This window comes from Myodes glareolus, chromosome 3, assembly GCF_982192425.1.
Source record: "Myodes glareolus chromosome 3, mMyoGla1.1, whole genome shotgun sequence".
NCBI lineage: Eukaryota > Metazoa > Chordata > Mammalia > Rodentia > Cricetidae > Myodes > Myodes glareolus.
The window spans coordinates 93,716,379-93,731,382 of NC_142028.1; the positions used below are offsets into that span (position 1 = coordinate 93,716,379).

The 15,004-nt window shown below is 42.3% G+C and overlaps 1 protein-coding gene across 5 annotated transcripts in view; it reads right to left on the reverse strand.

Annotated features, from left to right (window-relative positions):
- Positions 1–15,004, reverse strand: part of Nfia (nuclear factor I A) — a 347,196-nt gene that overhangs the window by 142,308 nt on the left and 189,884 nt on the right. For 4 of the 5 annotated variants that reach the window (XM_087904820.1, XM_087904824.1, XM_087904822.1 and 1 more), the window contains one exon: positions 14,196–14,261. The exons of the other annotated variant lie outside the window; for it this stretch is intronic. In XM_087904820.1, the coding sequence (XP_087760946.1) occupies positions 14,196–14,261 (66 nt within the window). The remainder of the gene's footprint in view (positions 1–14,195; positions 14,262–15,004) is intronic. 5 annotated transcript variants of the gene reach the window in all.

A 15,004-nucleotide genomic window follows, 5' to 3' on the forward strand; every position in this document is an offset into this window, starting at 1 on the left:
AAACTGAGGCAGAGAGAGACTCAGCCCCTTCCCCAGGCCAGTTATAAAAAGGAACAAGATCACATGTAAATGCTCCCAAGGCATTTCACAGCCTGGACTCTTGAAAAGATCCCATTGGAGGAGGATGTAACTCCTTTCACATTCTCCTCCAATAGGAAACTTATTAGACCCATCATGTCTTCAAACTACCCATATTCTGTACCTGGAGAAAGCAGGAAGAATAACAAAAACACCATTTGGCATATGCTGAAATAAGATGGATGTGGCCTGCCTCGGGCCCAGGGCTGCCCCATTTAAGGCATCTCCTTTTGGTTTCCTTAACCCTCTGGGAACAAGGGCCCTTCTGGATCGGTTGTCTTTGCCACATGAGAATTTCTTGGCCTGTGCTTGGACTAGTGCTACCCAGCTCAGCCTCATAGACATTTTTCTTCTGTCAGGGCACTGCTCTGAGGAAAGATGCTGGCTGTGGACAGACAAGAAGTATGGGGATGATGAGGATTCTCAAATAAGAAGCCTGAAGTCTTGCCAGGCCGGGCCAAGGCAACCCTTTTCTCCTTGACTGACAGCCAGCATTGCTGTAGGGCTTCAGACACATCTCTACCACAATACAGCAAACAAAAACATATGCTGTTTGGCCAACCATCTGAGTCCTAGATACAGGACTGCACAGAGGGGACGGGCGGGGAACCACAGGCTCTCCAGAGAAGCCCACTGAGTGTGGACATCATCCATGTGTGTTTGATCTTTATAGTTCCTGTTGGTCTGTTTGAAAAGGTCTCGGTGTGTAGCTGAAGATTCAGAGTGACCTCAAATGTATTCTCTTGCCTCAGCCTCCAGAGTGACTGGTTTCCATGTGTACACACTCTACCTTGCCATCATCAGAAGCCTCAAAAACAGCAGCCCTTTGGGAACAGCTCCTGCACCAGGCTACAAGGACACAGCAGCCTTGCTTGGTTCTGTATTTATAGTAGAAATGTACTGAACTCGTACTTGGTGGGAGACAGACACTACACTCAGGAGAGGCTGGAGAACAAAGATAGGCAAAATTCTTGCTTTCATGGAGTTTATAATCCCCGGATACCTCCCTTCGCAGTTATTTCGATAATCACTGGACAAACCCAATAGTACAACGGCAAATGTGGCAGTTATTTCAATAATCACTCAACAAACACAATGTTACAACTCCAAAAGGGGCTCCAAATTCTAAACAGACGATTTTCAAGCAAACTTCGTGAAGAAGAAAGAGAACGATTTCAACAACATTTCAAATAACTTTCTGATGTCCGTCCATTCTTTCTGGAGAAGCTGCTAACTCTAAGGAAAGCTGAGAATTTGCGTGGCAGAAAGGATTGCTGGGTAAGCCTGGACAGCAAGCATGAAGGGTCTGCCTTCCCCTGCTGTCTGTGCCATTCGAGGCGCATCTACTCTCGGCTCCCACAGTTCTGTGACTAAGGCCTGGAATGGTATCTGCAAGACAGCAGATGTTTAATAAATAAATATTGACTGGATGAGTAAATGTGATATCTGAAGATTTAGTGTGAAGATTTTTATAGTTCCCTGTAAACAGCAAGGAATAGGAGATGTGAACAGTCACGTGACAAAGATGCACGCGATGAGCTTCACTCTAAAGGAGACCCCACTAGCAAGCAGTGCCAGAGACCTAGAGGCCAGAGGGACACGGGGGATGGGATGGCTTTCAGTACTTTCCCGTTACATCTCTCAGGCTTGAATTTTATTATAACTGACTCAACAAATGTCCTTTTCGGAGTCCAACTCGGCAGGCTCGTGAGTTCACTGTGAAGCTTGCAGCCTTCTCTTCAATATTTACACAGTGAAAGGCCATTTGATTTGAGCTCTGAGGACATTAGATTCTGACAGCTTCGAAATGTTATTCTCAAAGCAAGGACTTCACATGAAGAGAACCCTGGCTCTAACTATCCTATAAATGCAAATATCCTTGACCAGAAAACCTTGAGCATGATGGTGGAAGGATGCTAGCGAGATTACATGGAGTTCTTCTTAACTGTATTAGTTTCCTTCCAACATCTCTTAAATTTGATTAGAGTAAAGTGGGGACGGCCTAGGTTCGAAAGGTGGATGCCAAAGAAGTCACATTTTAATTTCATCTCCATCTCTTGTCCATAGATGCTTTCTGGCTGTCAGCGAGGCAGTCAGCATGCTTTATCCCAGGGAAACAGGTGGGGTGACCAGCCAGCCAGGCACTAGACACGAAGTGACTAGAAACCACTGTGCCTGTGCTGCATGCTTTGTACCCAGGACCTCTCCTGCATGTTCGTTTTGCTTATGGAGAATCTTGTGCATTCCCTCTTCCATATCAAGAGAATGGGGGTCTTGCTTCATACCTTATCAAGGGTGCCAGTTCTACCAATTAGGAAAATACTTTGATGGCGCATTTCCACCATAATTAACAAGGGAGATTGCCAAGAATATTAACTGAAAATGCAACAGAGCACAAGGTTGATTTCCTCTGCATTTGGAACAGAAGAGGAAGCAACAGAGGGTGAGAGAAGACAGGAAGAGAGAGGAGAGCCAATGGGACACAGGGCAGAGGCCAGTGCTTTTAAGAACATCATTGTTTACAATCCCTGTGAAGATGCTTGCATCTTCTGAGGCATTACCCAAGTGCTTCTCATCTACCTTGTTCTCTCTACACCCAAAGTCAGTTATATGTGTCATTTCCATAGGTACATAGTACACAGACAGAACAGGGGCTCAAACATCTGAGACACAGAGCATGGAAGACAGAATCATAGCACAGGAGAGAGATTTATATGGTGAACTGTCTCAGCAGGAGCAGCAAGTGAGAGACAGAAGAGAACGTTCTCCCAGAAAGATGAAGAAATCTAGGTAGACTCAGATTTTCTCAGTATATAGAAGGGAGATTTAGAGATAATCCTAATGGGTAAGAAAGCCCGTAGTAATCCAGTGGCTGTGCACATTTCAGAACTGAGACCAAAGAGCTCACCTCTTCTGTGCATATTTGTGCACCACCCTTGCTGCCTGTTGCATAGCCTCAAACCTTCACCATACATTCCAAACACCATCCAAACACACCCAAGAGAGCACAAATGCATTTTATGTAAATACCTGCTCAACTCTCTGTTTTGCATATGTAAGTACTTGATTGGGTCTGATTTTCGTTTCTGTTTCTGTCCGTATTGTCTGGCACCACATAGATTAATAAGTAGATGTGATTAAGATCAACGGGAAGGAAGATGAACTCCTTTTTTTTTTTAAAAAAAAAATAGTAATATCATTGCTAAGTACAAGCTTTTTGAAAACCTCCAAAGTACCTTATTATTCACCATCTTAGTCTCAAGGCTCTGTGGAGAAGAAAGATAGCAATAGAACCGGGCCCCTTACTGGCTATCAACTGTGGACATGCTCCTTAGCCACGCTGTTTCTCTCCCTGTCTATCTTGAGAACTGCTGTGGCAAAATCAGATTGGATATTCAAAACAATCTATACTATTTACTATAATTCACCCCAGGCCTTGCCTGACTGTGGTCAGTATTCTTGCTCGCCCTGATGATGTGCTGAGATCCCACATGGAAAGAGCTGAGTTCCGACAGTCAATGTGACGGATGATCAGGTTCCAAGCTCTGCTTTTATTTTAAAAGTTAAATGCCCAGGTCCTTTACACAGAGAGGTGCTCCCTGGCTTGCACACAGCCCTCCTACAAGTCTGCTCGGATGGAAGCAAACCCAACACATAGCTGGAAAGGAGGAGCAGCACAGCATAGAAGATAGGCAGCCTGCACACATCCCATCCTCTCCGGCTCTTCCCGGCACCTGCTGAAAGCTGTGCAGAACTGCTCTACCTCCCACAATGAAGGACGTCCTGTGTTAATTTCTCGGGTGGACTATTTCTGAAAATACTTTATTTATCATCTCTCTTAACTGAAAAATTCATCTTTCCTTTACTTTTTTGCATAAATCCAAACTATGGCTTCTGAAGAAAGACCCAGCGAGTTCACAGGAATAGAATCGCAAGCAAAAAACTGCATCTCATGCAGCTCTTCCTGGGTGAATACAAGTTGAGCATCATTTCTTATATTATTTTTCCCCTTTCCACCAGTTGTTAACTGGTCTCACCAAGATTGGCTGGGAGAACTCCCACAGTAACACTCCGCAAATCCTACAGCTGAACGGATACACGCTGCTCTGTGCTTCTATTTCAGAATGGGGGACGTAGCAATCCCCCTTCTGTTGTTAGGGTCTTACTTGGGGTTCAAAGCTGTAACAAGGCATTCAACTGAAAAGCTTTCAGCTTAGAAAACATTTGCAATTTTCAAAGAAGGTCAACTGCTCCATGGGGTTAACCTGATCTGTGAATGTGGGAAGTGCCAGGAATCAGATATCCTAATGAACTTTGTCTCGCTCACTGGGAATGGAGAATTAACCAATTCTTTTAAATAATTCACAAATCTGAAATGAAAGAGGTAAGGTGAAAATTCTTATTGTACTGCTCAAAAAAGAGTGGGGATTGGAAGCAAGCATTTCATGTTTCCAATAAAACTATATTCTTTTGCCTTCTGCAATTGAAGCACTTTCAATTTACTGGCAACTATCATTGTTTCATGCCATCCAACAAACATAACAGCACCTGGTTTAAATATTTAAAACAAATCCCATTTTAAATACTACCCAACTCTGGCAAGAAAACCAAATGAAAAGTTAGTTCACTGCTTAAAAATATCCACTAATGAAACCTATATTCATAATATTTGACTTCCTCCAAAAAGCCTGAAGAATGTTCCTAAAATATAAGAATACATTTTCCATAAAATATTATTTGCCAAAAATGAAACCAAGATGTCCACTAAGAGATGCTTCTTCATACCCTAGAGGCAATAAGGTGGCAAGAGAGACAGTGGGCTCCACTTGCTGAATATCTCTTGGGAACAGTTGCAAGTGCTGGTACTGTCAACACATATGCACATTTACAAACATTCATATATGCAACACTCACAAGAAATGACTTAGCAGCTTAAGTCTATAATAAAGCCTGTGGCTGCCTGAGTAAAACTGCGGTAGATATCCAGGGAGAGAAGATGAGAGGGGAAGGGAGAGAATAGGAGGGGAGGGGAGGGTAAGGGAGGAGAAGAGAGGGTAGGGTAGAGGAGGGGAAGGGAGGGAGAGCTGGATATGACTATGCATCCCAAGAAACAAACAAGAAGCAAAAGGCACTGACATTGTTAGAAGCAAAAACAGCAACAAAACATATATCTTGGGGGAAATTCTGACACAGAAAACCAAAGGCCTAAGAGTTTAAATTACTTATCCCACATTATAAATCAATACATTATGAAACCAAACTCGAAGTCTATTCTTTCCACAACAGCATGTATAATGGCTAAGCAATCAGAGTGCAGCTGGAGTGAGTTGGAATGACTTTTTAATACTTGACTATGGGCAAATAATTTAAATTCTGTGTCCTCATCTGTAAAAGGAACACACTAACAGCACCCACTTCTAGAAATAGGATTAAATAAACTCGCACATGTAGAACTGTTGGAACTTTGTGTAAAATGAGCCAATCAGAGCACTGCTACAAAGACCATCATCATTACCCCCTTCTTCCCTGACAACCAAGTCACACAGCTCCTCAGGACACCTAGCAAGGCTGCACTTCCTCCAGGCTGCTCCCAGCCAATGACTTTGGTGTGGGAAAAGACACTGAGGCAGACCCATTCCTCATCCATCAGGGACACAACAATTCAACTGGTGACTTTGGCTCAAACAAAATTCTCTTAGAACTTCCTGCTATCTGGAACTCTTCCTATATAAATCCCTACATGTAGGACCACCTCTCCCCATCCCGGCACTGGGACTGCATTACAGTCTGGAGGCTCTCTATTGTTTTCCATGCTGTCTTTCAGACTGAATTCCATCAGGACTGTTTTTCTTAGAGAACCTGGATGAACACCTGGGTACACAAAACGCTCTCAAGGAAAGTAAGCTTTGATCATAAAAACAAAAATTATTTTTTCCTTATTTACACCTGAAGTCCCAAAGAACTTAATTCTATTTCCTAATACTGTTTCCCTTAAGCCTATGACCATTATTCATTTTTACAGTTAAAATGTTTATGTTAATCTAACGTCTTCAGACCAGCTTATTTATTAACCCAAGCAAACCCATCCTGAGAAACTAGCACTCTGAACAGAACACTCAGATTTAGCTTTTCTTGTTTGAAAGATGGAATCCTCTACCTTCCAGCTTACCTGACATGCCTTTCTAGACTCTACCTCTGAAAGTGGAATTTTCCAGAGCTCTACTATTTGATAGTTTTCTTATATTCACTATCTTTTATGAGGTGAGCATTCTGCCAATAGCAAGATGTTATAAAACACACACATACACACACTTTCTTTGCCTTTTCTTTCAACGGTGACTCTCATAGGCCCCAATGGGTTATTCAATTCATATCCCACTGATTAAACTTCAACCCTTACTTTCATAGGTTGAGTGACTCTCAACTATCTCTACTGCACCTATTGACAGCCCTTGACAACTGGCTCATTGTTCCAAAACAACTACTGGGCAAAGTACCAAAAGTCACAAGAACTTGGAAGTAGTCTCCTCAGGTTTCATTTTCAGTGAGTTAAATTCCAGTGGTTTGACCCTTGGTGATCGGTGAACTCATCACAGACTAATCAAACCTTCCCACACACCATTATCGTGGCTACTTCGGCAACTTCTACAGAGTATATACAACTTCTACATAGAATATGGACTAGTTGACAGATAAAGTACGGAATTTGGCTTAAATAATGCAGACTTTGTGTGTAAGTATATTCTATGTACTACCTGCCCCAGAGCCAGCTTTCTTACTGTTGGATTCTGCTGAAACAGAAGTAACTAATAATACCAACTTTTACTATTTAATCTTTGGGCTTTAGTTCAGATGGCAGCATCCCCGAATAGGACTGTCCTGTGAACCTTCATACAACAGTAACACATCCTCACTCCACTTCACTTCTCTTCATAGAATTTAGCATTACATGTCGTATTACACGTCTGTTCGTCAGTTTATCTAGTCTTCTCGGCCAAGAAGGGAAGCATAGTTAGGAGCTGGACTTTGCTTTGATCTGTGTCGTGCTAAACATCATCCCTGATGCTTAGAACATACCTGACGAATAGCTGAGCCACGAGCGAATGAATCTTCTCTTTTGCTCCCCTTTCTAGGCTGTCGGGTCCTCAAGAAGAAGATGTCAGAACCATGTCTGGGTTGGCTCAGCACTCCTAAGCACACGGCCTAAATGTGCCCTGAAGATGCTCCCTTGACTGCCTTCTGAGAACTGAAGAGCGAGCCTTCAAGTCACTTGGCTGAGCTTTCCTCCACAGAGGGTCATGTCTGGCTGTCGGTGACAGCTCTCCTTCGCTAATGTAGCCTGTTCAAAAGTTTCCCCTTGTTCATCTCTGAGCACACAAGTACTTGCTCGCTCTCTGGTTGTCAAATACCTACAGAAATCTAAGCAAACACTGCCTCCCATGTGGACAGGCTGGTGGAGGGCTAGTACTCTCTGGCTCGGACTTGCCACAGTGTTCTTTTTTCTTCTCTTCTTGGATGTTTGCCGTATGATGCCTGTGGGTGAGGCATAGGAGACTTCTTGGCTGCCTGAGGGTTCAAGTCAACCAAGTATAGAAATTAACAATGACGATGGAGCAGAGGGCTCTGCAGGAAATGCTATCCCTCCTCCCACCTTGCTGGGGTCATCCCAGTAGATCTCCTGAACAATAAATTCACGCCAGGGAAACAGAGTTTCCAGGACCTGATAAAAACCCAAGGAGGAGAAAAGAATGAGAAAGATGGAGGGAGAAAAGTGCCCAAACCCTGTGGCTCTCTGAATCTTTCCGACAGACAACTAATCAATCTGGATTAGTGACCCCTAAATCACCAAATACATTATTTATATCACATTCCATTTACTAATATTACCCATAAACGGATTATTCCTTGCAAAAAAAAAAAAAAACAACATTGCATGCTTCAAAACAACAAATTCTCATTCAAACGGCAAACGAGAAAGGATCTCTTCGTGTCAGGAAGGGCTCATACACAATTCCTGACTCCAACTAGGCCCCCTGGTACTTCACCATGCTGATCTTTGATGGATGGGTAGGTATGGGAAAAGTGGCCATCAGCAATGGTCCTTTTAATGGCATCTCCATCAAAGGGTCCTGTGGCGCTAGCTCCAGGCTCAGCTCACAGGGAGAACATCAATAGTAGAGAGAGCTGCGGCCAAGCAGCAGGCGAACCTTCTACAGCACTGACTTGACGATGACTTCCCCACTTTAATTCAAATGCTAGAACCCAGATCTGCGAGTACAAATGATAAACTTTCCTAGTTTGAATGCTACACTAAAAGGGCACTCCTGGGCCTCTCATGGGACCCGGGAACAAATGAATTGGAGAAACGAAAGGAAAACCCATTTTCTCTTCTTCCCTCTGTAATTAAATAATCACAATAATTATGTAAGAAGTTAGCGATGGGGGAGGGGAAATATCTAAAACAGATCACCCGCTCGTCTACTTCAGAAACTGAAATTCAGGGAATGAGATCTAAAACACTCCCTATGGGCTACCAACCTGTGTGTGGACAAGGAACTGCTCTCAGTGTGTGAGGGTGCAGCCACTTCCTTACAGTTACTCCTTCCTCCACTTAACACGCTGGAAGCTGTGCAAGCTCGGCCATTCTCTTGCCTCACTCGTCTTTCTCAAGACGAGACCCAGAAGTCTAGAGAAACTTCTAAGGAGACGATGATGGGGCACACATGCTGAAGTTACCTAAGAAGTCAGAATTCACCAAGTTTCAAACTCTGACTCCAGAGCAAAGCCATGGTTTAGTTTCCTGGTCTCTTAAAGAAGAGGGACTGGTTCCATTGCCTGGCTGAAAAGCGAACCGAATCACAGAGAGCTGAAAACCAGCAGGCATTTAGGCTGTAATGTCTCCCCGAGTTGGGGGCCTTTACAGATTTTAGAATATTGATCATTACCGTTATCGCCGCTATTTTGGTGGTCACTCTACTGTGTCTGTCCCTGAAGAGTTCTCTGAAGAACACTGCAGAGAGTAATTGTTGCTAGGTAATTGTCAAAGAGTCATGCAAATTATGAAATATCGATAGGCTGTCTTTACAAGTCAATGGTGCCAGACTGCTCCTGCTTCGCCAATGAAATGCAAGTTGTAGGGGTGTGTGGCCTTCACAGTTCTTGAAATGACCTAAAAACGGCACATTCATCAAAACCAGACTCTAATGTAAGAAGTCCACCCAGCGGTCACAATTTATGCAGCTTGAAATAATTGGCTTTTCTGCCTTTTCAATGTTATTAACACTGTGGTTTAATATCACAGCACAGTATTTTATTTGTGGATGAAGCAGAGAAAAGAAAATATTAAGTTGACTTTTTAAAAGAACATTTACCAGATTTTAAAAAATGTTCCTCCGAAAGAGAAAAAGTTTATAGTTTTCTTATCTCATCCCCAACTTACAAAGTGCATCCTGCATAAAATTCTTAAGCTAGGAAGGAAGTCAGTATCCTTGCAACTTGTTTGGAAAAAATTAAAATGTTCAAAATATACACACAAATGAGTGAGAATGATAACTAACAAAATAATAGCAACCATGGCGAAGATTGGCTGATTCTCTGTTCATCCAGTAACGTTTAACAGTGATACTGAGTTTAACAATTCAAGATGGAATAAATAAAATTGATCACCATAAAAGCTAGAGTCAAAAAACAAACAAATAAAAAACAGTCAGAGTCAATATTGCTGTTGGCAGGTAGAAATGCATAATCTCAAAATCTGGGACAGCTGTCATGATTAATGGCTTCCCCACTTGTACACGCCCATCTGAGGCTTGATGTGGCAGCATGGTGTAGCTGCTGGACAGGAACGAGCACCATTAAATTCAAAGACAGTGACCCCAATATTTACATGGATTCTCACTATCAAAACAACAACAACAACAACAACAACAACAACAACAACAACAACAACCCATTTATAGCACTAAGGCAAGGTGAACGAGACAGACATAGCTCCCCTCTTTCTGGCAGTGGAATTTTGCCCCTCCCATTTTTACTACTGGGTGCTTTCTCTGATATTGGTAGGACTCAGTGGGGAATGCTGTGTCTGAGGATTGCCTATGCTGACTTGACTCTGATTCTCTGCAGCCCAACTGAAGAGGGCCTTGATTAAGCAGAAACGGTATCTCACAAGCTTTGCCCTCATCGGTGATGAACTTGATGCATCGGAGCTGCAAACTTCATCTACACTGCATTTTCTATAGCAACCAAAAATACCCGATGCCAACCTCACATGGTTTGGGGGAGCTAAGCTTGACTGACTCATTCTAGCTTTGGCTCCAGAAACAACTGGCTAAACCTAGGTAATTCTGTCTATGTGTCATTTCCCACACACAAATTAGATATTCAACTTCTCCAGAGAATATTCTCCTCCCTAAAGCCTTTATGATAACTAAACAGTGAAGACATATACAAAAAATAGGTGGGTAATGGCAACACTTTTATCAACATACTAATTTTACTTATTAAGCAAATAAATACCCTTATCCTGTATGTTCAAGGTGAAGAGTTAGGTTATGTGCAAGACTGTTTTAAAATGAATCTGTCACGAATTCTACTTTAGTCAGTTTACAAGCTTTTATTGGTTTGCTTTGTTTTTTGGGGGGGAGGGAGGGAGGTGTTATTTTCTTTAATTTTGGTCTGCATCTTTTGCTTTCTTTTCTTAATTTTTTTAAATTATGGTTCTGGGATTGAACAAGGGGCCTCATCTACGCTAGGCAAGTGATCTACCATTGAGCTATACTCCCAACACAATTAACACCATTTTACAGGTTCTACTTGTTTTATGCCTGGAGGGTGGAGAACTTAGCTAGAAATTTAAGCAGAGTCCCTTCTTTCTAGGGCACCTTCTTCTAGAATACACACCCCCTGAACACACATCCCAGTAACTCAGAATCTCCTCTTCTATTCACTAGCCCTTAAACTCATGGGAAATAAAGAGAACAGGAAGAGAGCTAAACAGCAAAGTAGATGTACACTCTAGGACTTAAGGAACTTCCTGCCAAACGTCTTAGTGACCATCTACAGAGAATGGCCCTGCAGTTCTGGGTTATTTCTGACCGCATTCCTTCCGCCCCAGGACTCCAGCTTGGGAACCTTGAATAGTGTCTGGTGTTCGTGGCAAGCCTTACGTGAAGAACCTTTGGACTCTTCCTGTGAATGAGGCATTGTACTGCCCCTACCCATGCTCTCATTTCAATATTCATGTAGTGGGTTCCTTTCAGTATTTCTAGTATGCTTACAAGAAAATTAAGTTTACAGAAGAAGCTCATTTACTCACCCAGCTCCTATTTAATTTGAACACAGGTCTGTCTGGCTCCAGAGGCAGTTTTACCCATTAGATTATATCAATTTTGAGTTTCAGAAATGTTGGTATTTTATTTCTGGGCTCCAGATAATTCCTTAAAAATTTTCCATCTACTGCTCTAATTGTACAAAGATTTGTGTTTTCTCACAGTCAAGTCTTAAGGGAAGAGGAGTAAAGAAAGCAGAATTCTACAGAACCCAGCAGCCTGGCTGCAGAGGGCAAAGGCAGCTGCATCCACTTTAGGTAGAGTTGCATGGCCTAGCTGATGGTTGGAGATGAAGCAGCAAGTTACCATTTGGCCGTTCAGTCTCTACGATTTACTCGGGAAACAGCATTTGCTTCCCATTACCTTCCTCAAGAGCGATGAGAAAAAGATTGTTTTCCCTAGTGTGTGTGTGTGTGTGTGTGTGTGTGTGTGTGTGTGTGTGTATTTATATCGAAGGAACAGTGTGTTCTCACTTCATCCGAAGAACGGATTTTTGTCACGCCATCACACAGAAAGATTCCAAAACTTCACAGAGCTTAGCTGATACACCTAGGAGAGTTTTTTCTTTCAAAATGAAACCAGATACCATTCAGAAACTCATGTTCATGCTCGTAGTCCGGGGCAATGACGAAGGACTTAACAATCAATCAAGGCAGTACTGAGAACAGGCTACCTAGTGCGTGTGAATACCTTGCCCTAAGATCTTCATTACTCCCTTTGTGATTCTGTGTCTTTAACAAAGAAAATGTGGTATTTTTCTTCCAGTAAGGTCACCTGAGACAGACAAAGGGTCGATGGAAGAAAGGAGCGGGCTGACCTTTTCCAGCAGAGAGGTCTAAGACACAAGGGCTTCTTCTTTAACGAAAATACACCGGAGCTTGGAAGGTGCACAGTTTTTATGTTATCTCTTGGATACAAACTCTCCCTCTCTTTGAACTCACACTCACAGATACTTGAGGTAGCACCAAGTCATCCTGGTTAAAAGTGGACTTGGCCAGTAACACCATGCCTTTGGCCAAAACCCTGGGTGAGTCGTGGGATGATTTTTGGCCGGGAAATGCACAATATCGGTATTGCAGGCAGCTCCAGAGAGGTATGCCAGGCCTCTCCCGGCTCGGTTTATATTTGCATGTGAACAGCTTGCTGGCCATTTTATGAAGGCAGATGCATCGCAGACCTGCTGGAGGGGTATCCAGACCTAAATATGTGAGCTACACACCCTACAGCTTATCAGTTTTTTAAGATAAAAATAAAGTCATCTCTGGACACATCTTCAGGAAGATGGGCACAAATGTATTTTATGAAAAATGGGACATTTAAGGCCTCACCAGCCAGGCCAAAAATAAAGAAACAAGTCTATAAATATTGCTGCATAGATTGCCAACAAAAGACAATATGCAGCTGTTTGACACTAAAAAAAACTCTTCAGAGGTCTCTCCTTTTTTATTTTATTTTATTTATTTAGTTATTGTTTTTTAACTGCGTCTTGGCAGGGGCAGGAAGAGGAACCTTTGATGAAGTAAAAAATCACCAGAATGAGGCTAGAGAATCATCAGTTCACATTTAAGGTCACAGTGGAGAATTGTAACAGAGTTTCCAGGATGGACGAACTAGAAAGTGTTCTGAACAATTAGTGATAGGATTTCTAATGTTAAGGTGAACCCTCCATCACAGCATACCAAATACTTCAGTTTGCCTATCCTTTTCAGATAATCAACTGGAGATCAAAATGGGAAAAAAATGAAGAGGAGAAGAAGGAAGAGGAGAAGAATTCTTATTCAGGAAGCAGGAGATGGTAAACAAAGAATGATAGCATTAAATGGGCAAGAAAAATGGAAGAAAAGTCCTGAACTATTATTAGCATTTTTATTTGTTTAATATAATGTCACTGAAAAGACTGCAGTAAGTATGTTAAGGATATTACTTTACTTAATTTTTCACTAGGGTGATACTTATTCTGGATAACTAAATGAATACCATGAGAGATTAAGTAATCATTTTAATATTACAGACATTAGTCTCATACTTGAGGCATTTAAAAGTTACCTATATTTTGACCTATGATAGACTGCTAGTGTATAGGTCCCATTTTATTAAATGAGTGGTTTTTTCAATTCAATATGCCAATCTATGACTATGTTTCTCATCCTTGCAGTGTGTATCACAAAGTTTGAACAATTCACACAATATTATTATATGTAAAATATGATTTCTATCTTAGAAAGGTCTCTGCAGCAGTAACTTCATGTGGACTCTGAGATGAAGCTCAGCACCAGACGACCTGCCTAGCGTGCAGGGACTATGGGTTCAAGCCGCAGTCCTGACATCAGGGGAAGAGAGAAGGGAAGGACAGTGAGTGATAAGATTGCTCTGTTTACACAACTGAGGGATTTCATGTTCTCTTACTGTTTTATTTTAGAGAATTTAAAGCGAAAAATCTTTCAAAGATATGGCGCTTTTGTAAGGCCGTTTGCAAAGGGCTAAGATCTAAATGATCCTGAAGACTAATTGCCCTTCCATGATCTTCAATAAACACCTTTGGACACTTCTCATTTTGAAGAGAACTGTTCCAAAATGTACTGAGAAGTTCATGGTACTCCTTACACGCTGTCTTAGCAAGTGCCTTGGCAAATTCAGCCCTCCTGGATTGTCTAGAAAATTAAATATCCTACTGAGGCGCCTTGCAGAGAAAGACTGGGTTTGGGGCCGAGGCTGCTGGGATGCCTAGGGCAGCTGCTGGCTCCTGGGGACTCTGATACAGCAGCCAGAGTCCCATGCTAAACTTACCATTTTCTGGCTGGTCCTTAATGTCAGCATCACTTGGCTGGCTGGGACTTTCAGATTGACTTGAATCTGAAAAACATAAAAAATACAGCCAAAATTACAGGATCTGCGAGAGAAAGTGGATCAGAGGTGCCAGACTTTCTCGAAAGGTTCAGCCTAGAAACCAAGAGTGAGGATGTCAGGAAAATGACGCGATGAATGAAAAGACGGTAAAGGAAACGCGGGAGGGGGCAGGTGCATGAGCCTTCAGCCCAAACACCCAGTAGTTCCTTTGTGCTAGATCAGTAATTGAAGCTCTTCAGAACCATTCTCCAAAGGAACGGTGGTTCCCAACTCCCTTCCTCGTTACTTATGTGAAGCCTCTGGTAATGGCTTCATCCTCCATCACACACCTCTGAAGCTTGATCCTGGCCATCATAAAGGGCATATTTTGAAGCTGGTACTGGAAAGCCCAGACAGCAGCACAGACTGCAGACTCCTGCCACTCAATTCCAAAGGTCTTGAGTGTGCTGGAAGTAACCAGTACCAGACAGTGCTTCCCGAGGCTCAAGCTTCCCCCACAGCAAATGCTTTCCTGCAGTGGTAGACATCTACCTGGGAACCCCAGCAGGGTCTGCTAACAAAGGCAGGATCTGCTAAACCTTTGCAAAATTTAATTAGTTCTTCTTTTAAAAATCATAATTTTTGAACTTAATTTTTTTTCATTAAGTTAACTTCTAAGTAAGATAGGTTAAAATAACATTTTTTTTCCTTCGAATGAGACAAAATGAACTTTCAAAAGAACTCCACAGAATTAGAAGCAAGAGTAGTTA